This window comes from Psammomys obesus, unplaced genomic scaffold (assembly GCF_907164565.1).
Source record: "Psammomys obesus unplaced genomic scaffold, mPsaObe1.curated_primary_1811, whole genome shotgun sequence".
NCBI classification, from domain to species: Eukaryota; Metazoa; Chordata; class Mammalia; order Rodentia; family Muridae; genus Psammomys; species Psammomys obesus.
The window spans coordinates 10,214,979-10,242,222 of NW_026590062.1; the positions used below are offsets into that span (position 1 = coordinate 10,214,979).

Below are 27,244 nucleotides of genomic sequence, written 5' to 3' on the forward strand. Positions count from 1 at the left end.
CTACTGACAGCTGCCCCCCCCCCCGTTCCCTTTTTGTTTTATTGAGACAGGTTCTCACTCAGTCAAGACTGGCCTCAAACTCTTGGGCATCCTCCTGACTTCTCGAGTCTTATAAATCTTGGGATTACAGGGTGTATCTTTGCCAGCAGCCAATTTTATAGTTTCTTTGAGGCAGGGTTTCTCTGTGTTAGCCCTGGCTGTCCTGGAACTCATTCTGCCCTAGTACTCAAGAGATCTGCTGCCTCTGCCTCCTGAGGCCTAAGGTGTGTGCTACCATACCAAGTGTCTTGATTTTTAAAAATTGTATTTACTTATTTCTGTGTATGTGCAGGCACACACGTGCATATATATGGAGGTCAACGGACTTCAGGGGGTCATCAGACTCAAATAAGCTTTTTACCTTGAGAGCAATCTCTCACGGCTCCACCATCCCCTCCTTTTTTAAAGCAAATCTTTTAACACATAATTTATTTGTATTGGCATTTTGCCTGCGTCTTCTGAAGGTGTCAGATCCCCTGGAACTGGAGTTACAGTTTTTAGCCACCACGTGGGTGCTGGGAATGAACCTGGGTCCTCTGAAGAACAGCCAGTGCTCTTAACCTTTGAGCCATCTCCCCAGCTCCCTATCATCCCTTTAACTCCCTTAATTCCCTTCATTGGCCGTTGTACTTTGCTTTCCATATCCTGATATGTTTATTTGCAAGTTGAGTAAGAGCTGTGACCTTCGCCCCAGAGCTTCCAGCCAGGCTCCTAACTATAGAACATGGACTTTGAGTAGGTTCAACACTCCAAGACACAAGTGTAGCAGTGCCAAGAACGGTGTAATTCCTCACAAGCTGTTGCCAATTGCTTACTAACTTTACAGCAATCATCATGAACACTGATATATAGCAAATCATCTACAGACTGGCACAAGGTATCCCTTGAAGGCTTACGACCCACGCTTTAGGATGGGGCGGGGTTGGGCTATGGTCATAGCACTCCTGTTCTCCTGTTTATACACAGGCAGGGCAGAGGTCCCCGGCCTCTAAAAACCTCCGGGAATGGAACCTTTCAGAAGGTGAGGTGGAAAGCAAATGAATCTTAGAAGCCTGCTCAAGAGCCTTCTTGGCCTTCCACTGTGAGTGGATCGTCATTACATGTGTCAAGGCCGATAGCCTTCTCTCCCTGAAACAGACTTGGAGCTTCTAGAAGTTACTGAGTTGGCATTCCAGGCCCCAGTCCACGCCCACCGCCATTCCTCTTCTTACTCTCTGAGAACCTGCCTCCTCCGTTGGTCGCTGTCACTAACGCCTCCACCTCCTCTTGGTTCTGGGTGTGTGAGGCAGCCCTAGCACCCACACGGCTCTGCTCTCTGCCCCAAGGAGGTCGCAGAGCAGCCTGGGAGCACAAAGCGACTTCTGGAAATTGCCTTTTTGCTGACTCTACTCCGGGTAAGCAGCCACGGGGACTGAAGCCGAGTCATGAGATACCTTGATGGAAAGCTGACCTGGATCACCCTGAAAAGGATCAAACAGGGCCGCCACCCACCCAGCGTCCCGGGAGACTTCCAAATTGTAGCAGCAGCCATGGATAACCATGCTTCCCTCTCTCTGGCTAATGCTCCTCATTGGCCTAGAATTACCTGAGAGAATCACGGACACGAGTGCCAAAAGAGGGAGGGCTGTAACACTCCGTGACACCAGCAAACAGCGGGGACACTCCAGCTGGGGACCAGGCACACCCCTGGGCTGGTGACCAGAGAGGCAGGCACCCAGGAGTTGAGAGGGGTCCTCCTGCCTTTAATCGCTTTTGGTCTGGGAAACAGCAAGGTGCTAGTGTCCCAGAGCTAATTCAGTTCCAACCACGGCCCTTTTCCCTCCCCCAGTGGGGAGTTACAGCAGAGATAAGATTCAGAATCTATTTCTTAGAGAACTGAGCCTGTGGCTTTGATCAGGGTTTTTTTTTATTGCTCTTTTGCTTAAGCATGGAGGATGGAACCCAGCAGCTTGCACAGGCTGGGCCAGTGTTCTGCCCTGGCCCCACCCCTGCCGGGTTTATTAGGACCTTTCCCCACACACCACCCGCCCACCAGCCTGCTCTGTTTATCAAGTCTTGACTCTCTTGGTCCAAGACACTTAGGTAGAGGGGTGTCTCTTTGGAGGCGCAGTGTGCCTGGTGGTTTTTCTCAGGGTCTTGTTGGGATTCCGGGTGCTGGCTTTTACGAGTTCTTCTGTGGTACTTTGACGGTGACCTGTGAAGGGTTTCAGAGAAGCAGTTATTTTCACACTTGGCAAGTGGCAGCAGGTTCCCTTGGAGACAAAAGCCCCTCTCTTCCTTTCCTCATGGCCTTGGCAGCAGGCTGGCTTCTGTGGGAGATCACACCCTGGCCTGGTCTTAGATTCTCACCCCAGGTCCCAGGAGACAGCTGCCAGTGTCTAGAGGCCCTTTCCAGGGGTTTGGGGACATCATCTGTCAGCAGCTCCTGGTGCTGCACACGTCCAGCACTGTCCAGGCCCCCACAAAGGGCCCCCAGGGAATGCTGAGGAAGAGGCCAAGGCTGCAGCCACAGGAGTCACAGCGGGGACAGGGCCGATGGCCCACACCTGGCTCTTTCTGCATTTACTTTATTTTACATCCACTTTTTTTTTAACTTATTTTTTAAAGATTTATTTATTTATGCATCTGAGTGCTCTATTTGCATGAGTGCTTGCACACCTGAAGAGGGCATCAGATACATGGCAGCCATGTGGTTGTGGGAATTGAACTCAGGACCTCTGGAAGAGCAGCCAGGGCAATTAACCACTGAGCCATCTCTCCAGCCTGCATCCACCTTCTTTAGGTTAAAAGGCGATCATTTCCCACATCAACTGTGTGACAAGCCATTTTTAAGGGGAATCTGTACTCCATGGTTGGAGATGCTAACCCATTGGGTATTTTTAGGCCACACCTGACTTCTTTTTCTTTCTTTCTTTCTTTTTTTTTGGAGAACCTGTGTCCAACAGCACTGCCATTCTCTCTGTGCTTCTGGTGGGCCTGGGCTATGTTCCTGTGAGCTGAACAGTACAAGGGTGGCTTGGCAGTTGTGTCTGCTCACACTCCTTACTGGAAGCATCTCCACCCACTGGGGTCCTGCCTTCTCTCAGGCTAACTAACTCAGTGGCAAATTAACACGTGCGCCTATTCAGGCTAAGACCCTAGAGACTGTATCTGACCCCTTCGGTGTCTTCTAATAACAAGTATGGATGACCCCTGGCCCGGAGAGGCCAGGCCATGGGGGGGCCACACGCCGTGCACTTACTGTCTTCACTTCTGTGTAGGCCTGCAGGCCATACTCGCCCAGCTCCCTGCCGCTCCCCGACATCTTGTAGCCACCAAATGGGGACTGGGCCCCAAACACATCATAGCAGTTGATCCTGTAACCCGAGAGGAGAACACGGAGGTCACTGTGAGGGACTGCATGCCATGCCAGGCCCCATATGGCCCCACAATCTTATATGGAAAACAGAGGCATGGACAGGGCAGGCCACGGGAGACACACTGCTGTCTGTCATCCTTGTCCGTGCAGATGTGATCACAGAGGGCCATCAACACAACACGCCATGTGCCAGCTTCCAACCCGAACGAGTCATCTTGGCTAATAAGGGTCTAGCGTCACTCTTCTCCATTTCATTATTTTGTTTTTGTTTGTTTGTTTTGTTTTTCCCTAACGGTGATGAAGTAGGTGCTCAGCAACCAGATATGATCTCAGCCTGGGCGCCTGCCATCACAGCTAGGGAAGGTTGCCAGGCACCAGCTTCATGGGTACCCGATCTGGAGGTAGGGGGTGTCTTTTCACTGGCAGAGGATATGACGGACAGCTCCTGGTCTAGTGCTGCAACTCTGGGGTTCCAGACATTTTGGTGATATTTTACTGGGTTGAAGAATGGCTACTGAGAGCTCTTACCACACAGTGCCGGCCTGGAGGGCTTGGGACAGGTAATTAGCCTTATCCAGGTCCTTTGTGAAGACAGCTGCTGCCAGCCCATACTTGGAATCGTTGGCTCTCCCCACAACCTCCTCTATGGTCTTGAATTTGAGGATCTGCATCACTGGACCGAAGATCTGGAGGGAGAGGGCAGAGGAGGAAGGCTGGAAGGCGGGAGGTGACTGCTCCCCACCTCCAGGACTGACAAGTGGCAGAGGACAGTGGACACTGTTGAGCCTGAGACCTGACCTAGCCCGTCCAGCAGCCTCCAAGCTCATGAAACACAAAGGGAGAAAAACAGACAAGCGCTGGCCGCTTCCTGGGTTATTTCTAAACAGTCCCACAGCACACAGGACATGTTAGTATATGAATTTAGCACAGAGAATTAGACCGGTTCCCATTATTTTAACCCAGCCAGGTACAAGGCATAGACTTGTAAAGGAACTTTTATTTGCCTGTTTCAATTGTTGTCTTGGAGGCTTACAGTCTCTGTTTGCTAACCTAGGCCTAGTCCTGGAAGCTTCTAGCCTCTATCTAGTCTAACCTAGTCCTAGGATGTTTTCAGCCTCTGAGGCTTACTGCTTAATAAGCTCACCCTTTCTTGTTCTCATTGAGCTCTGGGCTGGCTGGTTCAATTTAGCTGATTTGGCTCAAACTCTTCTCCCAGCTGACTTCTTCAGTCTGGCTTCTCTGGCCCCTGAATTGCCTTGCTTGGCCTTAAACTAACTCCAGCAATCTGTTCTAATCTTCTGGCTCCTTCTCATTTGGTCTTCACCTGAGTTCTCTCTCTCTGCAACCTGTTCCAGTAAAATTGCCTCCTCTTTCCTTAAGTAGCTCCGGTAAGTAGCTCTCCTTTCTTCTCTGTTCTCGTGACAGTTGTGTGTATCCTATTCTGTCAAGTCTTTCTCTGATTCATCACTTTTTCTGCCATAATTCATAAACACTTTCAAACATGGGTGCTTCCTTCTACAAACTAACCTTACCTTCATTTTTTGGGGATTAAAGGCATGTTCCACCACACCCGCACATAAGCTTCTCTTTACCTGAAATTTGCTCTATATCAGGCTGCCCTTGAACTCAGATCTGCTTGCCTCTACCTCCTGTATTTCAGCTGGATCACACAGACCTAGAAGGCCTTTGGATGTGATTTCTTGCCAGAACAGCCACGTTCTGAATTAAAATTCCTCTACACAGACTTGCTGCTGAGACTTGACTGTGAATCGGCCTGATTTCTCTTGCTCTTCCCCTAAGTTTCTGGAACAGGTCAGATCACTTCTTCAAGAAACTCCAGCTCCTTTGATGGGGAATGAAATTCAGAAACCAAGACCTGTGTGTAAGCTGGGCTGCCGCAGCTGGTGCCACTACCTCAGATCTGCCCAAGAGACTACTGGGAATTGGCTGGGACTGGCCATTGTGTGACCGCCTGCCTGACCACCATCTAACCAGCGTATCCATCGAGCTGGAACAGAGGGGCCTGATTGGGAGCCAGGGAGGAAGACGCTGGGAAGTGACAGTCTCATTAAACGGAGAGGAGAGAAATGGAGTCTTATTGCACACTGAGAGAAACTAGGCCTCCACAAAGAAACAGCTGATGCCCAGAGGGGACAGGGGACAGAGTGGAGGAGAGGAATGCCCAGGAACCTCAGAGTAGGGACAGAAACTAAATCAAGATATCACAAGCCTGTGGGCTAGGCGAAGGGATTTAATGGTCTCCCAGTGGTGGGAAGCCCCAGTGAGTTTAAGGAGAGAGTGATGCTAAGCATGGAGATGACTCAAAACCAGAGTTTGGGACACAGTCAAGACAGTAAACCAAACCACCCACTTCTGGCCCCTGCTAAGAGCAGCTGCCAGAACACGGCAGCGGTGCTAACCTCCTCCCTGGCAATGGTCATGCCATCCTTCACGTCTCCAAACACGGTGGGCTGGATGAAGTAGCCACGGTCGGCGGCAGGGCCTCCGCCACACAGCAGCTTCGCCCCCTCCTGCTGTCCTGTCTTGATGTAGCCGAGGATCTTCTTAAACTGAGTCTCATCCACCTGTGGGAGAAGCCCTCTCTTTGGCTTTGGGCTTAGAACCTATATAGCCAGAGGTAGCTCAGAAGGGGACCAAGGTCTTGAAGGAGCAAGATCCAAAGAGTAAATGCCCACGGTCAGAAGCATAATGCCCAAGAGAGACCCTACATCCTTTACCACCAGGGAAGGCACGCCATACCCAATATTTTTCCTTTAAACTCTGAGATTAACAAAATGAAAACACAAAAAACATGGGCACTCAGGGGAATGGCTCAGTAGCAGGTATGGCGGCCACTCCCCTGCCAAGGTCCATGAACCATCCAAAATGTGGGGCTCAGACAGGGGCTGGGGTCTCTCCATTACCCCAACAGGACACACAGCTGGTACACGGCAGAGGAGACCCTTGAACCCAGCCCCACCCACTCCGGCCACACCGGCTTTGGACTCAGGCCCAGCTGCAGCTCCAGGCTTACCTGCGGCCCCTGCTCCGTCTGGCTGTCAAAGGGGTTCCCGACCACCCGAGACTTGGCCCTGGAAACACTGCGTTCCACGAACTCATCGTACACATCCTCATGGACAAAGGTCCGGGAGCCAGCGCAACAGCACTGGCCCTGGTTGAAGAACAGGGCAAAGTGGGCCTGCTCCACAGCCCAGTCCACTGCAGGGAGGGGATGGCGGAGAGAAGTGACATGAGACGAGGCTGCTCGCCCCCACAACCCGTTCACACTATCAGGGGTAGTGCCTGCTGGGGGTGGGGGTGGGGGGGACACGGATGGACAGGGCCTGGCCAGAATGAAATGAAACCTCCTTTCCTTTGTGAAGACTGGCAACTGGGAAAGAGAGAGAGGGGGAAAGAAGTGTTCCTCAGAGAGGGCAGGAGAGGGTGGACAGCACAGGGCCTGGGCTGGCTCTAACAAGGGAATGAGTGGCTAAGGTGGGAGGGGTCAATCACGCTGGAGGCGGAGGCCTTCCCTGCAGCCCCGAAGCTTACTGTCAGCATCCGACAGGATGATGTTGGGGCTCTTGCCCCCGAGCTCTAGCGTCACTCTCTTGAGGTTGCTGCTCCCTGCAGCAACCTGGATCAGGTGACCAACCTGTGGGGACACAGACTGCCGTGAGCGGGGGAAGCAAGCTAAACGCCTCTCCACACACAGTGTCACCAAGTCCCAAGGAGCCCGAGGAGTTCACCTCCCATCGCCGCTACCGAGCCCTAGACGTCGGTGACAATAACTAACACTGCGTGTACCTGGCGCTGAGGCCTGCAGTCAACACTCCCGATGCCCTCAGAGGGCGAAGGCTCTAAGTGCCCATGCCGCATGGCCATTGAACTAGACGGTCGGTGAGAAGGCAGGAACCAGTCAAACTATGATGTGGCCCCTCCCCAGCTGTGTGCTGTGGACTCTGTGAGGGCAAGGACAATGTACCCAGAGCCCGGCACATCTCTGCAAGGAGGCCAGCCCCTCTCTGAGACCCATCAATGCCTCTGCCTGAGGGCCTTCTGGGTGCGGAAGGGCCTGCCAGTTGAGTTGTTCAAAAATTATTTCTGTTACACTAACTAGTGTACCCTCTTGGAAGGCTGGGATTTCAGGTGTGGGGGTGGGGACCCGCTCATCTTTAGAAAGAAATGTGTCCCTGCTATGGAGCAGCTCTGTACACACCCTGACCTATTCATTCATTCATTCGCTCATGGCTTCCTAAGCAGTTGTAGCTTTACACACCCTGGCTGGGACCTGTGAGCAGGCTCGGTTCTCAACACCGTACAGACAGGCTCAAGGAGGTGGGCTCACCAAGCGTCATGGTTGGAATGTGACATGTCCCCCACTGGCTTGGACGTTTGAACATTTAGTTCCCCTAGCTGGTGGCAGTGTTTTGGGATGTCATGGAACCTTTAGGAATCGGGGTCTAGATGGAGGAAGTGGGTCATTCGGGGAGGTGATAGCTGAGCCCCACTTCCTGTCTTGTTTCCCTGGTCTGCCCAGACGTGAGCAAGCACCCTCAAGCTGCTGTCATGGCCGCTTCCCCATAACAGAGTCTGAGCCATCATCCAGCCTTCCTTTAACTTGCCTCTTGTTAGAACCAGGACACAACAAAAAGAAAACTAACACAAGCTGGACATGGTGGCAGGCCTTTTAGTCTCTGTATTCAAAAGGCAGAGGCCGAGTTCAAGACCAGCCTGGTCTACATAGCCAGAGCTATGTAGAGATCCTGTCTCTGAATGAATGAATGCATGAATGAATGAACGAACAATACACCGAGGTTGCAGAGCAAATCCATGCTGCTCAGAGGAACAACTCCGGAGCCTATGTACTGCCCATCCTATCTCCACAGTACCAACACTCTCATTCTGGTTTTCGTTACTGTTGCTGTTTTGGGGAAAAAAAAAAAAATTCTGAGAGGGCCTTGAGAGATGGCTCAGAGCTTAAGAGCACTGGCTGCTCTTCCAGAGGTCCTGAGTTCAATTCCCAGCAACCACTTGGTGGTTCACAACCATCTACAATGAGATCTGTTGCCCTCTTCTGGCCTGCAGGTATACATGAAAATAGAGCACTCCTATACATAAAAAAATCTTGAGAGAGGGTCTCCCTATGTAGACCAAGCTGGCCTTGAACTCACAGAAATCCACCTGCTTCTGCCTCCTAAGTGCTGGGCTAAGGCATGTGTCATCATGCCTGGCTTGTTTTTTTTTTTTTTGTTTTTGTTTTTTTTTTTTTTTGTGAGACAGGGTCTCATGTAGCTGAGGCTAGTGTCAAACTCACTATGTGGCTGAGCTTCCCTTGAGTTCCTGATCCTCCTACCTCCACCGCCCAAGCGCTGGGGTTAAAGGTACCATCAGAGTCTCAAAGGGAATGCACAGAGCCTCTGGACGTCCAGTGGGTCCCCCAGGGATATCACCGCAAGGCCTTGGGCTTCCTGAAGCCAGCGTGTCCCAGCCACCCTACCCCATGGGAGTGCCACACTCCCCCCAACCCCCCAACCGCATCCAGGGCAGCTGGCAAGACCACAGAGGACATAGCTGTTCTGCTGTCTGGCACACATACGTGGGCTGTCATTTGCGTCACTAGGAGGCGTGTTCTGGGACAGAAGATGGTGCCTTTGCAGGGAGCAGCCACTGAGGGGGCGGTGCCTGAACCACCAAGCTGCAGGTCTGACCTCCTGAGACACCTTACCTCAGTAGAACCTGTGAAGGCCACTTTGTCCACGTCCCCATGGGAAGCGATGGCGGCCCCGGCGGTAGGGCCGAACCCAGGAACAATGTTGACCACGCCAGGGGGGAAGCCTGCCTGCAGGGAGGGCCAGGAGAGGTGGGAGTGTCAGCTTCCTGCCCCCAGGCCCTCGGCAAAGAAAGCACACCATCCCCCAACAGTGATCTGGAGACACACCAGAGCAAAAGCCACTCTGCAGTGCATCAGCCACCCTGTAGGGACTTCCAAAAGTGGTTGGGATGAGGAGCCTGGCTGTGGGGTCCGCCTTGGAGCCGACAGTTCTAGCACAGTGGCTTTCATCTTTCAGAGTGTCGGGCCCCAGGCCCCAGTGTGGGAGACAGTAGCAGGGACCCCTCTGGGTAAGGTACTGAGGACTGAGTTCTACAGCCACACTCTAAGGAGTCCAAGCCCTTCCTTTCCTCGGATCTCCCTCAAAGCAAGCCATTGGCCAGGACATTTAGAGGCCACGGCAGAGCAGGCCACCCACCTCCTTGATCAAGTTGGCCACGTAGAGTGCGGTAAGCGGCGTCTGCTCGGCGACTTTCATCACAACCACGTTTCCAGTTGCCAGGGCCGGGCCCAGCTTCCACGCTTGCATCAGGAGCGGGAAGTTCCACTGCAGGAAACAAGAGTTACCCAACCACAGGTCCTCCTCAGCAAGACACAGCAGGTGGCAGGAAGCCCACTCCTGAGGGCCCCGGCGACTCACTCATGGATTCTGATGCTGGCTGAGGCAGGTGGCGGACAGTGACAGTGGCCCACACTTATGAGTACCTTTGGTACTAGGTATCACACGAGTCCCTAATCACTACCGCCCTGTAACCAACAGACCGCTGCTGTTCGTATGAAGAACTGGGGCTTACAGGGGATAAACTGCTTGGTTGCCTCAGACTTAAACCCACCCTGGTAGACCTGCCAAAGCCTGTGTGTTACCCGTCACCCCATCACCCTCTGATGACACCAATAGTAGAATCCCTCACTTTGCAATGAGGACGGCTGACCCCACATTTCACACCCCCGTCCCCCCAAACACCAGGACTTCCAGAGAGGCTGGCACACACCGGAATGATCTGTCCACACACACCCACAGGCTCGTGGCGGGTGTAGCTGAAGAAGTCGCCATCTATAGGAATGGTTTTCCCGTGGTATTTATCGGCCCAGCCAGCATAATAGCTAAAAGAAGAAAAATCCAAGCATTAGTCAGTGTCTAGCCTGCAACACCTGGCAGAGGGAGAGATGCCCGGATCACACTGATAACACCAGCATTTGCTTATTCCCAGAAAGACACGGATGGCCGCCAGGACGGGGGTACCCGCTCTATTATAAACTTCCTCAGGATCACTCTCGATGCTGCTGCCAATCCCAGGTCCACAGCCGGGGCTGCTTCCCACCCATTCAGGATGCCTCTTTAGAGACTCAGTCTTTTAACTAAGCACCTGGATTTATTAACATGTGCCTGCTGTGCCAGCCCAGTGCTGGAGGATCACGGGTATGACCTGGTGGAGGAGGGCAGACACACCAATGGCTAGCATGTCTCCAAATGGCCTCGACTTATGAAGCTCATTATCTGAATCATGGGACACGGGTGACAAAAAAGCATAGTGGCTGGGGAACAGCCAGTATATGGTCATGGTGTAATGGCTGTGTTTTTGGGGAAGTAGGGGCAGGAAAGACAAAGGATGAGGTACAAGGGTTTGTAGAAGGAAGATTCCTGAAGTGAATAGGGTCTGCCAAAGCTGACCAGTTTGGGACTCGGGTTTCTCGGCCTCGGCACGCCTGACATTTTTGGATTGGAAAATTCTTTGTTGTAGGGGCTTGTTCTACCAATCTCTGGATGTGGAACAGTGCCCTCTGCTCCTCCCTCTGCACCAGAGTAAGTGGCACTTTCCCCTGCTGTCCTGACAAGACATGAGCCTGGGGACATGATGACCTTGGGTGAGCCCCACCAATATGGGGGAAAACTCCTGCCATTCAGGCCCTGCTGCCCTCTGCCACATCCCGTCTACACTACATTCTGTCCACACTGCCTGTCTGACCACACTGGCATTCGGTCTAAGGGATGGCAACATGAAGGCTAGCCCTGAAGAAGCCTCATGTGGCAAGAGAAGAGGAAATAAGGGAGTGAGGGTTAAGACTCAGACCTTCCACTTTGAGACGTGACTCTTGTTGTCTACAATGGGCAAACCCCAAGGGGTGATCAGCCCCTGCTCTTTGGTCATTAAGATGTTTGTGATCAGACTAAATTTGGAGTAGCAGAAGGAAAGAAACAGGAAATCAAAAGAGACTGTGCAAAACAACCAGTGAGCCTTTAGTCTAAGTAACTAAAGGCAGACACGAAAGGAGGGCAAAAAAGACTGCCAGAAACCAGGAACAACTGAAGACTATCTCATCAGATCCTTTAGATAAATGCCCAGTTCCAGGGACCACAGAAATTACCAAACACAGCTCAAGACAGAGAAATCTCAGAGGCCTGTTGCTTGACCCTGAGGGGTTTTGTCACAAGAAGAAGCCTCAATGGAGGCTCCAGTCCCTGTGAGCCTTCAGCATCCTTTCACTCCATTTCTACTTCCCAACATCACTCTCCTCCTTTCACAATGGCCAGAACAAAGAACAGAAGCCCATACCGGAGACATTTCAGCACCATGTCCAAATCCACCAGGTAGGAGATGACATAGGGCTTGCCATTGTCCAGGGTCTCCAAGGCCTGAGGAGAGATCAAGGTCAGAAGAGACATGTCGGTGCAGGAATGAAAGGAAGCAGAAAGATGACCAGCAACATCGGGGCCTGACCTGACAAGGATGGGTGGAGGCTCAGGGTGAGTCTCCCTGGGATCACTGAATGTCAGGGGCATTTTTAAACCACTGGCCCAGCCTCTCCCAAGGCAGGGAGAGGAGAAGAAGACACACAGAGCCAGCTCCACTCACTTTACAGACATACTCTTTTTAGAGGCAGGGTTTCTCTTTGTAGCCTTCACTGCCCTGGACTCGCTTTGTAGACCAGGCTGGCCTCGAACTCACAAGAGATCCGCCTGCCTCTGCCTCCCCCAGTGCTGGGATTGCAGGCGTGTGCCACCACGCCTAGCTCACAGACTTTTAAGTTCTGTCCCCTACCAGATCTAACTGTTTACAATATAGACATGAGAAGAGTGGCTTCTGAGGAAGGAGCATGGCGAGACGGATCATCCTTCCCACACGTTACAGGTGCTAGGAACAAAAGCAGCCTCCCAGGCTCCGCCTCAGAAACTGCAACTAAGACTAACCCTACAGGATGGGCAGGGGCCAGCCTGGGCACATGTGGAGCAAGTGATGAGCCCTGGCAGGAGGGGGACAGTGTGTACAAAGGTTCCTGGGCTCCAAGAAGCTTGGCTGTCAAAAAGGGGAGCCAGGCGATGGTGGTGCCCTGTTGGGGTAACCTACCCCGACACATATTGTATCAACTGGCTATGAAAGTGTGTCCCAAAATTCTCAATCGTTAATGGCTGTGCTGGCAGTGCCAGGTGCTAGCAGGATATATAAATGTTTGTCACTTCCTCACCTTTGAAAAAAGAGGATTCTTTGTTACAAAGCAAGCTGCCACGGGTGAGGTCCTGGAAGGTCTTGTTGCCTTAGGTCTGGCCAAAAGGCAACAAGTAAGATATAGAGTGGGCGTAGTTCCGCAGAGGATTGGTTCAGAGTGAGTACTCTGGGACTTCTCCCACTATGCTAACAGCTTTTGTGTATGAGGAAGGAATGCATCTTTTGATTTAAAAAAAAAAAAAGTGCTGGTGGCTGGAGCTGGAGCGAGGGACAGGGCAGGAGCAGGGCAGGGAGGCCAGGTGGTCTAGATGGGTAGCTGAGGGACTGTTCCAGAAAGCAGACTAACAGCCTTGTACAATCCAGCTGTCTTCACTATTAAACCTCAAGCGGGACTCCTCCCCCGCCCCAAAACTTCTGCAATGGCGCACACCTTTAGCCCCAGCACTGAGGAGGCAGAGGCAGACAGATCTCTGTGAGCTCGAGGCCCAGCCAGGTCTATAGAGGGAGTTCCAGGACAGCCATAGCTATACAGAGAAACCGTGTCTTGAAAAAAACAAACAAACAAAACAAAAAACAAAAATAAAGGAAGGAAGGTAAAGTAGGCGGGTCTGGGCCAGCATGGGGTCTAACTTAGGCGGTGGAGCCAGCCATGCCAAGGACTTCATCCCTGTCCCAAGGCTGTAAGAACGGAACTGTGGCTACCTGTCAGGGTGCCCAGGGTGAGGGCCTGGCCCACCATGCAGAGGTGCCCGGGGGAGGTGATCAGCCCTGGGGATCAATAGGAAAGGCCTTCCCCTCTCCTCAAAATCTTCAATCTTGGCCACACCCATGGCATCAGGACAGACAGGGAGGCTCTGCTGGTTGTGACAGACAGACCCCCAAAGTGTCCATCAGACGCCATTACCATCTATGAGCAGCAAGGCCCCTGGATGTTCACGGGATTCTGTAAGCCTTGTGTCAGCTGTGGTCAGTGAGGACAGGAGGGCTAAGGACTCACAGCCAGGTAGGTCCGGTCCCGCTCGATGAGATCGGCCAGTCGGAAGAGCAGCCTGCCCCTGTCGGATGCATCCATGCGGCGCCAGGGTGAGCCCAGCTGGAAGGCTGCCCGAGCGGCCTTCACCGCCTTGTCCACGTCCTCCTGTAAAACAGTCACCCCGGGAGCTCAGACCTCAGCCTCAAATGCCCTCCCAGTGCTGTGCCCCCCCCCCCCCGCCCATCACCCAGAGCCAGTCAGTACAGGCCAGCGCAGGAAATCTCCCTAAAACGGTCCTTCAGGGCTCCAAAACTTAGCTGCAAACACACACCCCATTCGTGGGTGTGCTGGGCAGGAGAGACCCCCATGAGTCAATCCTTAGAAAGGGAGAAACCCTGTTTCCATGCTACCAAGGAAGCCAAGTCCAGCCAAAGGAAGCAGTGTTCCTTCTGAGATGATGGAATTTTCCAACAGGGCCTGGAAGCTGGGCAGCCCAGCACATCCTGCACAGGGGGCTGTGAACCAGGAGGAAGTCACAAGGTTTTCATCTAGAATAAATACATCTACCAGAAGGACACCCCATAAGCCAGAAAAACACCGTAGCTCTCAGCAAAGGAGGCCTGGGCAGGAAGGAAAGGACCATCTTAAAACAGAGGCCAGGAACAGACGGGGCCTAATGCTGAATTTATAGAAAAGATAGTCTAATTTTTTGTTTTGTTCAAGAGGGAGTCTCATGTAGCCCAGGCTGGCCTACACCTTGCTATGTAGCCAAGAATGACCTTCCTGCTTCACATCCCTAATGCTGAGATTAGAGGTGCTGCTGGCTGTGCCCAGCTTAGAGACTCATTTTTAAAATTCCATTATATTTTTCAGTTTCCCCCCATATATATAACAATGACACCTGAACCACTTATCTCAGCAGACCCAAACTTTATGGCTTCCAATCTACCTGCCTTCCTGTCCTTCCACCCCAGGTCTAAAAAGGAGACAGTGGCTCGGCATTCCCCAGATTTACCTCCCAATCCACACAGCAGGAATTAGAAAGCTCAGCCTCCATCCAGCACCCCAGTGTAACGGAGCCTGCTGTGGATTCACACCTCAAATGTCTGATCGGTGGTTTTAAGTTAGGAAAGTGAAACACGTAAGTGGTCATGTCCCAGCCATAGGGTAGCACATGCCTATAATCCCTGCACTCAGGGCACAGCGAGGGAGGACTGATTTGGCAAGTTGCTGGCCAGCGTGGGCTACAGGATGAGACCCTACCCAAGAAACAAACAAAGGCCAATCTACACCAACCTAAGTCACCAGGTCTCACCTTGTTCCCTTCTGCTACCTGGCAGATGACCTCTCCCGTGGAAGGGTTGACGGTGGGGAATGTTTTCTTGCTGACAGCATCGTGCCACTCATTGTTAATGAAGATCTGCAACAAGAATGAAAACATGTCCTCAGGTCCAGCTTTCAGCTCTACTGACCAATCCATAAGGTAAAAAACAGAAGAACACAGAGCAAACTGGGAGAAAGAGATCAGCGCTAGAGGGCTGCGCGTTCCAGGTTAAAAGCACAAGTCTAGAAACAGCCAAGGGAGAGGGCCCATGGGCCACGTGACCTGGGTAAGCCGTCTGACCTCCTAGTGAGTTGGTTTCTTTGTCAGTCATCTAGTGCTGTGTAACAAACACCCCCAAACACAGAGGCTTAACAATTTCTTAAGAGCTGTGCCCATGGCTTGGGCTCCTCCTAGGACTGCAATCCAGGGGTCACCTGGGCAGGATGAACAAGGTGGTTCCCTCACTCATCCAGCACCATGTGGCTACCTGGCTTTCTGACGCATCGCAGAGCCAGAAGGAAGCTAAAAGGTTTGCCCTGGCCTAGCTTCAGAAGCTGATGTCTCCACTGCTGCATTCTATAGGTCAGAATGTGTCACAGACCCAGTCTAGACTCACAGGTGGGGTTCTCGCTCTCTTTGGGAGAACAAGAAAACGCTTAAAGCTATCTTTTTTGTTGTTGTTTTGAGACAGGGTCTCTCCATGTGGCACTGGTTGTTACGTAGACCAGGCTGGCCCCGCCTGCCCCTCATGAGTGCTGGGATTAAAGGCATGCACCATCATATCCAGCTAGCCATCTTTGCTCTAGACTGCACAAGGAACAGGTAATCCTTCTCAGCACATCCACTCATCCCTGCAGCAAACACGAGCACTGGCTTCCAGGTCAGGCTCTGTCCCGGGGTGGGGACAATAGCCCCGTTCAGTGATCAGGGTCATATGCTAGAGGCAGAATTTGCACTGAACACTTGGACATTTCTGTTCCTGGCTTTGTCCCCAGGGTCAGGGGCTTGTGTAATTCAAGGCTTCTCCACCTTCTTCACCTCCATTGCAGTTCTCCATCCTATGGCGGCATGCCCTGGCACCAGCCTGCCCTGGGGCAGGTGCCCGTGTTGACTGCAGTGGGCAGTGACTGAGTTCCAGGAGGCTGAATTTTCTACACCATTAACATGTTGCTCTCCCTGCGGCGCACAGCTGCTCACTGCTCACATCTGGCAAGATACGTGTAAACATGGACCAGACTGTCAAGCTAGGCGTGTGTGGTTTCATATCCACTGACAGTCATCTTTAACCACTTTGTCCCTTTAATCCTAGACCTATGTCATTTCTAATGAGGGACTTGGGTGTGAGGCTCAGACTTGAAACCTTAATATTCCCAAGCTGGGTTCCAGGCCACCCATGCTGTGCCAGGTTGGGACCCTGGACACAGTGCACCTTCTCCCTCCTCTTTCTGGTTCATGTGAAGCAAGAGGAAGTTGGAAACCTGAGGTAATGCAGAAGAGGACATGGGGATGGGGGTGGAGAGAGTCAGAGGCTCAGAGATCCCTAGATGGCAAAAAAGAGAGGACACTGGAGGGCCAGGCTACAGGGCAAGAAGTTGCTTGGTCTCTGAAGGGCCTGAGGTATTTCCAGGCCGGGAGCCCTGGCACACTTCCATGTGCCTGTGTCCCCAGGCCCCAAGCCCTGCTTAAATTGTTCCTGCACTCCCTACTCTGCTCCACTCTGCTTTCACAAACTCACTCAGGCAGATGTACATCTGTTCCCATACACCCCGGGAACACAAACTCCAAAAACTCCCTTGCAAAGCTTCCTTTTCCATGCTCCTATGGTATCAGAAATCAGCGTGCACCTGGTCTGATTGTCTTGGGACAATCACATCCTGAGCAAGCCCCGTATGCAAGGGCATCTGCTCACAGTTTTTTCCTTTAAAAGGAGCCTGCTCCTTTCCATTGTGGCTGCAGTCAGCTCCTGTCGTCCTACTTGGTTAGAAGCTTCCCTCAGCGGTTAACTTCAGATTTTGGTGGTGTTCTGTCCTCACTGACTGTGTAACCCCCAGACCCAACAGCCTCCTACTGTCCCCTGCTCCTTGTCTACACCCCACGACCTGCATTTGCAGGAGCAGCTGTCAGCAGAAGCACTAGGTCATCCGCCTCACCATACACAGGAGGGCCCTGGGGCAGGGCGAAGGCTAGCCATGGGTTCACATTCACACAGCAGTGGCAAGAGCCAGGACTTGAATCCAAGCTTTGGGGTGCCAAGGCCACAGCGCAGGTCTGCCTCCCGGTTAGAATACTCATCCCCTAAAGTGCTCCTTCAGGCTAAGCATGGAGCCCCATAACCCCAGCACTTAGAAGGCTGAGAGGCAGGAGGACTGCCTGCAGACCAGCATGCAGCACTTAGCAAAATCCAGTCTCACAAAGCCATAATCAAAAACAAGCAAAAACCCAGGCGCCGGCTTTGTGTTTTACTCACAGCCCCACCGTTCTTTATTCTGAATGTTGGGAGGCACCAACTTCAAACTGAGGCAGATGTGGACTGGAGTCCAGCCCTCCCCCGGGAAACTGGGGGAATCAATCTCAAATATCTGCCACAGTACCTCTCGGGGCTGTGTGCGGTTCCTAGCCGGGACCTGGCCACAGATGTTTCTTGACACTCCTCTAGACTAAAGATCTTAGACCAATGACCCGGCTTCTCAGCTTTCCTCCTCATCAGAGTCGAGTTTACCCTTGCGGGCGAAGTTGGCAGACGCCCTGCCAGGGCACTCCCTGCATTGTCCCCTTGCTGAGAGGCAAGGCTATAATATGCTGTGTCATTCTTCCAGTCTGTCAAAAGCCTATTCAGGATCTGTCCTTCCTTCTTGGCTGATGAAATATGAGACTCCTGGGCTCAGGGTCCCCATTTCCTCTGCTCCCTCCCAACTCCCCGCACCAGCCAAACACTAGTGGGGATCCAGGAGGGGGAGGGCGCTCTGACACAGCCCTGCTTCCAGCAGAACACCTTCTGAACCACAAAAGGGTAGACAGAGTCCAAGCCAAAACTCCACGCACTTCTAACCCTCCTGGCCCCAAACCAAGGCCTGTCTTACATAACATGCTGAATCCAGTCACCATAGCAGAGGGGAGGAGAGCTTCCTCCTAGCTCTCACTTCCTCTTCACAGTTTCTAGAATACACCAACAGGTCAGGAGGTGACATTCTGAATCTGAAGCAAACATCAAAACTCTCTCCACCATGTCATTAGGGTTTCACTGGCGTCCTGTGAGCTCAGGCAGCAAGCCACAGGCACCACCCATGCTAGACACAGGGCCAAACAACAAAGCCTTGGCTCCCTGAAGCTCAGGAGGAGGGGCCCGGTGAACAAGCACAGGCTGTGCGAAGCAGGCAGGCTCAGAGGGCTCCATTAAAGAGGACCCAAAGAAAAGGAGAGCCAAAGAGTTAGGGGTTGGCGGCACATACCCTTAATGCCAACACAAACACAAATACATAGTGATACCCTGTCTCAAAAAAAGAGAGACTCGAGGTTGCCTGACAAAAGGGGGGGGGGGCAGGACAGGGACCTGAAGAGTGACAGCAGAAAGAGTTTAGGGGCAAAAGAACCGCAAAGACTCATGTGGCTGCAGAGTGTGGAAAGGACAGGGCAGTACATTTGAAACTCCTCTCACTGTGTGTCTGGAGGCCAGGTAGCTCTGGTAGTGGGCTGCGGGGGAAGTTACAGCAAGGCTTTCCAGGCTGTAAGCAGGACGGGTGGACCCAGGGATCTCAGCCCCGACAGAGGCAGGACTGAGTATCCCAGCCACTTTATATACAAGCACTCAGACACCCTCTGCCCTGGGGCCAATAAAAGATTAATTATGTCATTAGCTGCATCTTAGTTAGGGTTTTATTGCTGTGAAGAGACACCACGACCAAGGCAGCTTTTATCGAAATGGTGGGAAGGAAACATGGCAGTGAGAAGGCAGACATGGTGCTGCAGGAGCCAAGGATTCTCAAGAATTCTACATTTTGATGGCAGGCAGTGGAAGAAAACTGTCACCGGGCAGAGCCTGAACACAGGAGACCCCAAAGCCCAACTCCACAGTGACAATTCCTCCAACAAGGCCACACCTACTCCAACAGTGCCACTCACTATGGGCCAAGCATCCAAACACATGAGTCTATGGGGCCATTCCTATTTAAACCACCATCAGCTGTGATTTGTCCAAGAAGGGGACTTTCTAGAAAGAATTCCAAGTTGGAGCCGTATGCAGTGGTGCACTCAGGGAGGCAGAGAGGCAGGTGGATCTCTGTGAGTTCAAGGCCAGCCTGGTCTACAAATCGAGTTCAGGACAGCCAGGGGTACACAGAGAAACCCTGTCTTGAGGGGGGGAATTCCAAGTCGGTTGTTTTTGTTAACCATGTGTGTAAGCACCACAGTATGTGTGTCATGATCAGAGGACAATTTTTTCGGGTTGGTTCTCTCCTTCTGAGGTTTGAACTCAGGTCACCAGGCTTGGGTGGCAAGTATCCTTACCCACTGAGCCATCTCCATGGCTCCATCTTTGCTCTGTTTTTAAACTAAAAGAGCCGACAATTTCATTTTCACATTCCACAATATAAATGAAACTTGCGTCCCAGGAACAGTCTTTACCACGAAAGGGAGAGGGTCTTTCTCCTTACTAAGGTCTCTAGTGATGGAACAAACAACACCAAACAGTAAAAGGGCCCTGTGTCCTTATCTGTCGCTGACCACTGCCATGGGGCAAGCAGAAGGCCTCCTTGCCATATGTTCTCCCATGGGTGGTCTCATTTTAGGAGCAGGTACCATCGGCATCATTCCAGGAGGGGGAGGATCCATCACTGGTTTCCCAATGGAGGCACCGGCATCCCAGCAAGGCTGACCCAGAACACTGGGGGAGATGGATCATGGCCCCTGCAGGAGGGAGGAGCTGCAGGTGTCTTTCTGGATTAGGAGCAGCCGTTTGTTTTGTTAGTCAGCGGGGTCTTTTTATTTCCTACCACAGTTTTTATCCACTTTTTATCTTCCTCACACACAGAGACTCCAGTGAGACATGCAGCCCCAAGGAAACCTGGGCACATAGTTCTGCAGGTGGATGGCTGCCCCATTCCCCAGAACACAACCAGCAGTATCCTGGGAATCCCTTTTGGGTCCTGATGTTTGAAAGAATGTAGACTGTCTCCTAGGAAACCCATGGTCCTGGAGTGCCTCACTTCCCATGTGGTGACTCCAAAAAGCATGTGGTTTGGGGAATTCTTCTAGCTAGTTCTCTCTTTTCTTCTTTCTTTTTTCTATCTCTACTTTTTGAGATAGTCTATATGTATCCTAGGCTGCCTGGAAACTCACAACCCTTTGGCCTCACCTTTGAGCGCCGCCATGCCCAGCCTGTAAGCCTTGCCCAATCTCTCCCACATTTCCTTACTCCATCCCTTCCCCACCCTCCTTAGCTCTAATGAAACCCAAGGCCTGGAGCCAGAGCAAGCAATCATTTGCTTCTCAAATGGCGGTTATGCAACCGATCCAGTGAATAACACATGCTATAATCTTTTGCATTCCAAGATCCCAAGGGGTCAGGTTCCAAATAAACACAGAAAGCCACACACATCCACTCCTTCAACATCCAAGGCCCCACCCAGGTCAGTCTGTGGTCAAGGCTAAGGGGAGCCAACTCCCAGATCTCCCTGACATAATCTGCCCTTGACCCCAGTCCTCCCCTCTTTTGCCCACCCCCAAAGCCGGAGCTTTTTGTGCTGCCACATTTATCTGTCTATCGTCACCACTCCCAGGAGGAGGGGGTGAGGTTCATTCTATTTTGGAACCTTTGCAGGATAGTGAGGTTTTAATTTGTCCTACGCTTAACAGCTGCCAAGTCTAGCTTACCATAAACCCCTGACCCATTCCACCACCTCCCACCCGTTCCCACATTCTGCTCATGTCAACTCCCAGATATTTTACATTAGGTTCCCAGGAAGTGATCCTACCTCTGGCTCCTTCAGCGCAAAACCACAGCCACTTGCATAAACAGCAACCATTTGTAAATTCAATATTTACTCAAAGGCTGTCCCTTGCCAAAGCATAGTGCCAGTAACACAAATTGAAGCACAAATGTGGCTCCCCTCTGCTGATCTCAAAATCTCAAAGGTTTGATCGAATGTTTCCTTAATATTTGCTTTTTTCTGACCCAAAGGGTCTTTTTTCGTTTTGTTTTTTTGAGACAAGGTTTTTCTGTGTAGCCCTGGCTGGTCTCAGACTTACAGAGGTTCACCTGCGTCTGCCTCCAGAGTGCTGGGATTAAAGGTGTGCACCGCCAGGCCCAGCTGACCCAGAGGGTCTTAATCATGGGGTAGCACACATGTGCTCAAGCTAATCAGAGCTGAGAGCAAAGCCTGGTTTCGAACCGACAGCCTGAGGCCTCCCAGAGCCCCAGTTTCTCCCCTTTGAAGCAGGGACAGCAACTGACTGACTTGAAGAACAGATGTACAAAGGGAAGATTCAGGAAATAGCCCTCAGCTCAGGCTCAGATAGGCAGCAAGAACTCTGAGCCTGGGGTTTTCTGACCAGACACTGCCGGTCCATGTCCACACGCATTGCAGACTCGGCTTGAGGCCAGCACAGACATGACTGCGACCCAGCTACCTTGGAGCTCAAGCGTGTTCCACGGCCCCGAGCAGGCAGGTGGCATGGAACACTACTTGTGGTCCCTAGTTTTAAAAAACGCTGGTTGCCAAAGACATCTCCAGGCTCTGCAGGTCACCCCAACCTTTTTTATGAGGCTCTGGAGGCTCAAGGGTAAACCAGTGTAACCAGTAGGACGACAGTTCGCATAATCTGTGATGCTTGTTTTGGCAGGGTCTCACTCTGTGTCCCAGGTTAGCCCAGCACTCGCTGTTGACACTGACGAGCTTTGCCGACAGGGTACCTATCAGTGGTCCATCATCCTCATCATCTTCCCAGGCCCTCCCCGCTTGAACCTGGTAGTGTGGGCTGGTCCTAAAGTCTTGCACCTCCTGCTTCCGCATCCCATGTGCTGAGGCTGCAAGTGTGCCCCTCCCACTTTTTTCTTTTCTTATTTGATTACAGCAAATGCACATTTATTTGTTTTGGTTTTTCAAGGCAAGACAGGGTTTCTCTGTGTAGCCTGGCTGTCCTGGACTCGCTCTATAGATCAGGCTGACTTCGAACTTAAAGAGATCCGCCTGCCTCTGCCTCACCCCGCCCCCCAAGCCCTGGGATCACAGGTGTGCGACACTGTGTCTGACTCCATGCAAATGCACCCTTAAGCAAAAAAAGATATTGCCAAAGTCTCCGTTCATCTCTACCCACACAGGTATTCCCTGCCCACCCCTGCCCACCCAGGAAACCACCAGGCTCGCCTTACCCCTGAGCAGCGGTTCTCAACCTTCCTAATGCTGCAACCCTTTAGCACAGCTCCTCACGTTGTGTTAAGCCCAACCATAAAATTATTCTTGTTGCTACTTCATAACTGATTTTGCTACTGTTATGAATCTTAATGAAAATATTTTTGGAGATAGAGGTTTGGTGGGGGAGGTCTCGACCCACAGGCTGAGAACCCACAGGCCCTAGAGATTATCCTCCAGCCTGCTGGGCACGCCGCACAGGGTGAAGCACTCAAGGCCAAGTCTTGACTGGTGCAGCTTTAACTGGTTTAATGTACTTTGTATCATGAGAAACGCGGAGTGCTTTTCCCTTGAAGCAGTCTCTGAGGTCCACTGTTTGGAGACCAAGTGGACTCTTTGGGGGAGGCCCACATATGCCAGTCCTTCCTACCGCTGGGACGGCGGCATCCCTCTTCAGGCGTCGCCTACATGAAGGCCTGCAAGCAGCTTCTACCAAAGGCCGCCAGTGTTTCTAGTGATCCTCATAGCTACACTTCCTAGACTGAAGCTGCTTCAGTGTAGCAACTGAGAAAAATCCTGGGGGCTGGAGACACAGCTCAGTGGTTAATAGCCCTGGCTGCTCTTGCAGAGGATCTTGGTTCGATTCCCAGCACCCACTCGGCGGCTCACAACCATCCATAACTCCATTTCTCCAGGGGATCCGTTGCCTTCTTCTGACCTCAGGTGCCAGGTTTGCACAGGTACGCAGACATTCGTGCAGGCAAAAACCCATACAAGTAAAATAAAAAAATAAATCTAAGGAGAAATTCTCTGTAGTGGGAATTCTCTAGTTTCTTCCCTGCTGCTCAGTTCTCTTTGATTCCTGGGTGTTGGGTTAGGAAGTTAAGAATAAGGACTGCGGTTTAAGGTACCCAAAGCTCCCACTCCGTCTCTGTACAGCTAGTTCTCTCCCTTAAAGATAAACTCCAAGTTCACCAGTACTTACATAACAAAAGCCTGATGGCGACTCTGCCACCGAACTCTGCCCCTAGCCTGGAAAGGGATTTATCTCCTCAGGCTGTAAGCTGAGAAAGAGTGTTGCTGTTTCAGCTCCTACACAGCTGTAATAAACAGCAAAGCCATGAGAGCCATAAGCAGGCCCGGCTGAGGAGCACCCCATTTTGTCCTCACCACAACCCCACCACGAGGGATGTTAGCCCATTTTTCAGATGTGGCCACTGAGGCCCAGACTTGACCCTGAACAGCTGTCCCAGCTTTGTTTCTCCCCGCTGTGCTGACTGTCTGGTGACAGGATGCATTTTTCACTTAGGTCTTTGCCTCCGCCTTCCAACTCATGGGCAGCCCGTGGGCAGGAGATCCAGTGTGTGGTCAGCTGGGCCTGGCCGGCTCAGGAAGCCCCTGCCGGATGAGTGGAGCCTCCTGAGAGCCCCATCAGCGGTTTAAATCTGAGGCGGCATTGCACATGCTTATTTATCTATCAAACAGATTCTCCCTCTCTCTCTCTCCCTCTCTCTCTCTCCCTCTCTCTCTCGACAGGTTCTCCTACAACCCAGGCTGACTTCCGAGTCACTATGTACTGGTACTCACCTTAACTTCTGACCCTCCTGCGCCTCTGCCTCCTGAATGCTGGGACGGAAAGGGCACACACTATCGGGCCCGGTTTACGCATTGCTGGGAATCATGCATGGTCAGCTTCATTCTAAGAAGCGAGCCCACCGCCAGTCCTCGCTCTTTTCAGTTTGCTGTTTTTGAGGCAGGGTCTCATGTGCTTGGAACTCAGTATGTAGCCGATACTGACCTTGAACTCCTGATCCTCCTGCTTCCCATGTGTCAGGATTAAAGGTGCACGCATCACAGCTGGTTTTCACATTCATTACTCTTACGGACACAGAACTGGTGATGGTGAGGAGGCAGGCCCCAGAGAGAGGCGTGAAGCCACATACATACACTCGGGGTGTTGGAGTTATCGTTCTCGGTCTTAACTGTTCTCCAAGTCAGCAAGGAAATAACTAAATGGGAAAACCAGTCTCATGGAACTTGTATCAGGTTCAGTGCCTGACATCTGAAATTAAGATAGGGGTAAAATGTGGTTCTTTCAGAAGCACATTCATGGATCCATTCTGGGGAAGCCCAAGTCATTTAAAGTCTTTACACCTCCCCAAGAAGTTTACCGACCCTGTGGTCCCTCTCAGGGCAAGAGGGCCCCAGGAAGATGAGCCAAGCCTCGCTCAGCCTGTGTTGGTTAGGCAAGAAGGTGAGGACATGACCCCACCCGGATGGGACCGAAGAAGCTTGAAGAGAACCACCCCCCAGGATGCTCAGGCCCTGCAGCTGCCCTTGGAAGCAAAGCATTTTCAGAGGCAACTTCAATGCCACACAGGTGGCTCCTTGGAGCAAGTAGCCCTAGTAAGTGCCCTAGAGATAACCAGAACATGAAGAACCCAGACACCTGGTAGGTTTGCCAACAAGCCACACCACTAGTGGCCAGCAGTTTCTAGGGTTCCCTCCAGGCACTGCCTCCCTAGGGCTGGGCGCTGGTGTTCTCAGAAAAACTTAGAAGCAGCTAAGTGTACTGGCTGAGAAAAGATAAGCAATGTTCAAGGAGACAAGTGTTTATTGAGACACAAGTGGCAGGTAGCCAGCGGCTGTGTCCCACACAAATTCAGAGCCAGGCCACAGAGCAAGGCCACAAATGTTAACAGTGCTCTTTTGGGGTGTGCAATAGGGTGCCCAGCTATAAATCACTAGGTGCCACGCATTTCTGTAGTGAACATGGACTGTTATTGTGATTTAAAAAAAAAAAATGTGATAAAGAAAAAGGCTGCCACAGGGGAGAATCACTCCACTCCCCCAACCCACGCTCCAAATGGCATCTTCAAACCTGGGCACATATTAGGGCCTGAGACTTCCTGCCCTGGTGAACAAGAGGAACAGAGAAGCTTATTATTGGTCAGGTGCCTCCTCTTGTGGTCATCTCAGCTCTTTCTGCTGTTCCATTCCATCAAGCCCAAATGCCTCTGATCAGCTGCGAGAAAACCCAGCAGGTACTGCCTTTACAGCTTACATTACGCAGATGTTTTTTATTATTGATGTTTTCCCTTGGATTGACTCTTCCTAGCACTCCTAAAAAAAAAAATCACAGAAACAGCTGGCAGAGGCCGGGAGGCCACCGCTGCGACTACAGAGTTGCAGTGCGCCACAGAACGTCCTGGTAGGGGCTTACTTTTGGAATCCCAGACTTCGTCATGCCTTGGGTCCTGGGGGAAGTGACTAGACCTCAGTCTCTCGATCTGCAGAGCCGGAAATGACTATAGCTTCGACCTCCCTGTTGGAAGGCTTAAAGGCTGAATTGTTTAGAACGCTACTCTGCACAAAGGCTGCGGAGGAGGGGAAGGGGGGGAGGCCGACACTTGTTGCTATGCTCACACCGAGTTCAGGGGGCCTTGGATCAAGAGATACACTATCACCGTGTCCCAGCACTGGGGCAGGAGAATTACAAGTTCAAGGCCAGCCTGGGCAACTTAGTAAGACACTGTCTCCAAGAAAAAGTAGACAGAGGGGGTGAAAGGCAGAGGATGTAGGTGGGTGGGCTTCATCCTAATCCAACGTGGGGCGGGAGTGGCTGAGGCGGTCAGACGAATTCCGGGCCAGCCTGGGCTACCAATCGAGATCCTGTTTCAAAATAACACATCAACACGAGTACCTGACCGCCTTCCCATTTTACAGAAGAGGGCAGCCAAGTTGCACAAACAAAAGGAATACCTCACAACCAGTTTCTTTCATGTGGTTCCAGGCTCTATCAAAGCTTACAGAGCTGAGACAAAGTCCTGGTTTGGTAAGAGCGGCCGCGGAGGGGTCCTGACCCAGCTCCTCCTTCTGAACCCCGGCCCGGGTCTGCATGAGCCGGGGAGGGCTGAAGGAGAGGCCTCGCAGAGAAGGGCTGGGCCTCCTGAGTGGACCCAGGACCGCGCGGAGCGGAAGCAACACCCACGGCGCCCGGCGGCTGCATCGACGCGGGATAAAGGGGCTCACGACTGTTCCGGGTGGGGAAACTGAGGCCAGCTCGCCCGCTCCGTCCGGCCCCGGGGCCTGCGGAAGCGACCGCGAGTCTCACCTGGTTGCAGAAGACCTCGGGCTGCTGGTTGGGGGCCGGCACGGCGCTGGTGGCGGCAGCGGACAGCAGGCGGCTGAGGCGCGGCCCGCGGCGGGCGGTGGCGAGGGCGGCGCGCAGCATGCTGTACCGAGACCAGACGAATCGCCGCACACTGACTCCTCGCCTCCTACCCGCGCGGCGGTCAAGGGGCGGGGGAGGCACGGGGGCGGGGCCGAAGAGCCCCAGCCCCCGAACGGGGCGCGACCTGCCTCCCCGGGGCGAATCAGAGCTGGAGCCTAGCAGAACCCGGGAGCGGCGGGAGAGAGCTTAGCCGTTTCCTAAAGCTGTCCCCTCCCCTCCCCCCTCCGACCCGAGGGAGCCGGCCAGCGCCGTGTGCGCCCAGAGCAGGGCCTGAGGCTCCTCTCTGTGGCGGTGCAGAGAGGATTTCACGATTGCGGTTATTCTGTGGACAACTGGGCACTGGGGGTGCAGGAGGGCATTGGCTAGAAAGGGATGTGGACGCCTGGTCCCCCGTGTGTCCTTCAACCAGATGAACGCAGCGGTAGGCTAAGGAAATGATGGTGCCGGGCTGGGACTCTTGGGCAGTGCAAAGAGAAGTGTTTTGCAACAGAGGAGCCCGAGAGGTTGGCGGAGCTGAGGCCCAGCGTGTTTCTGAAGCACCCAGCAGGAGCCTGCAGTGTGTAAGCTTCGCCTTGCTCTGATGTCTCTCAGGATATTGTCACCCGCGCTGTAAGGGCGAAGTCCCAGTGACCAGACAAGGGGCCTGGGTGCGTTTCCTTGTGTGTCTCTGATTTTAGCACTGAACAGCTGA

At 52.5% G+C, this 27,244-nt stretch overlaps 1 protein-coding gene across 1 annotated transcript; it reads right to left on the reverse strand.

Moving 5' to 3' along the window:
* Window positions 1–1,927: 1,927 nt before the first annotated feature.
* Aldh2 (aldehyde dehydrogenase 2 family member) lies at window positions 1,928–26,618 on the reverse strand. The gene is made up of 13 exons (XM_055605724.1): window positions 26,434–26,618; window positions 14,965–15,069; window positions 13,674–13,814; window positions 11,786–11,865; window positions 10,223–10,334; window positions 9,649–9,777; window positions 9,126–9,239; window positions 6,950–7,052; window positions 6,432–6,616; window positions 5,818–5,982; window positions 3,926–4,083; window positions 3,281–3,395; window positions 1,928–2,233 (listed from the first exon to the last, which is right to left on the reverse strand). Exons 1-13 carry the CDS (start codon window positions 26,551–26,553, stop codon window positions 2,201–2,203), a joined length of 1,560 nt encoding a protein of 519 aa, XP_055461699.1. The 5' UTR covers window positions 26,554–26,618; the 3' UTR covers window positions 1,928–2,200.
* Between the last annotated feature and the right edge of the window lie 626 nt (window positions 26,619–27,244).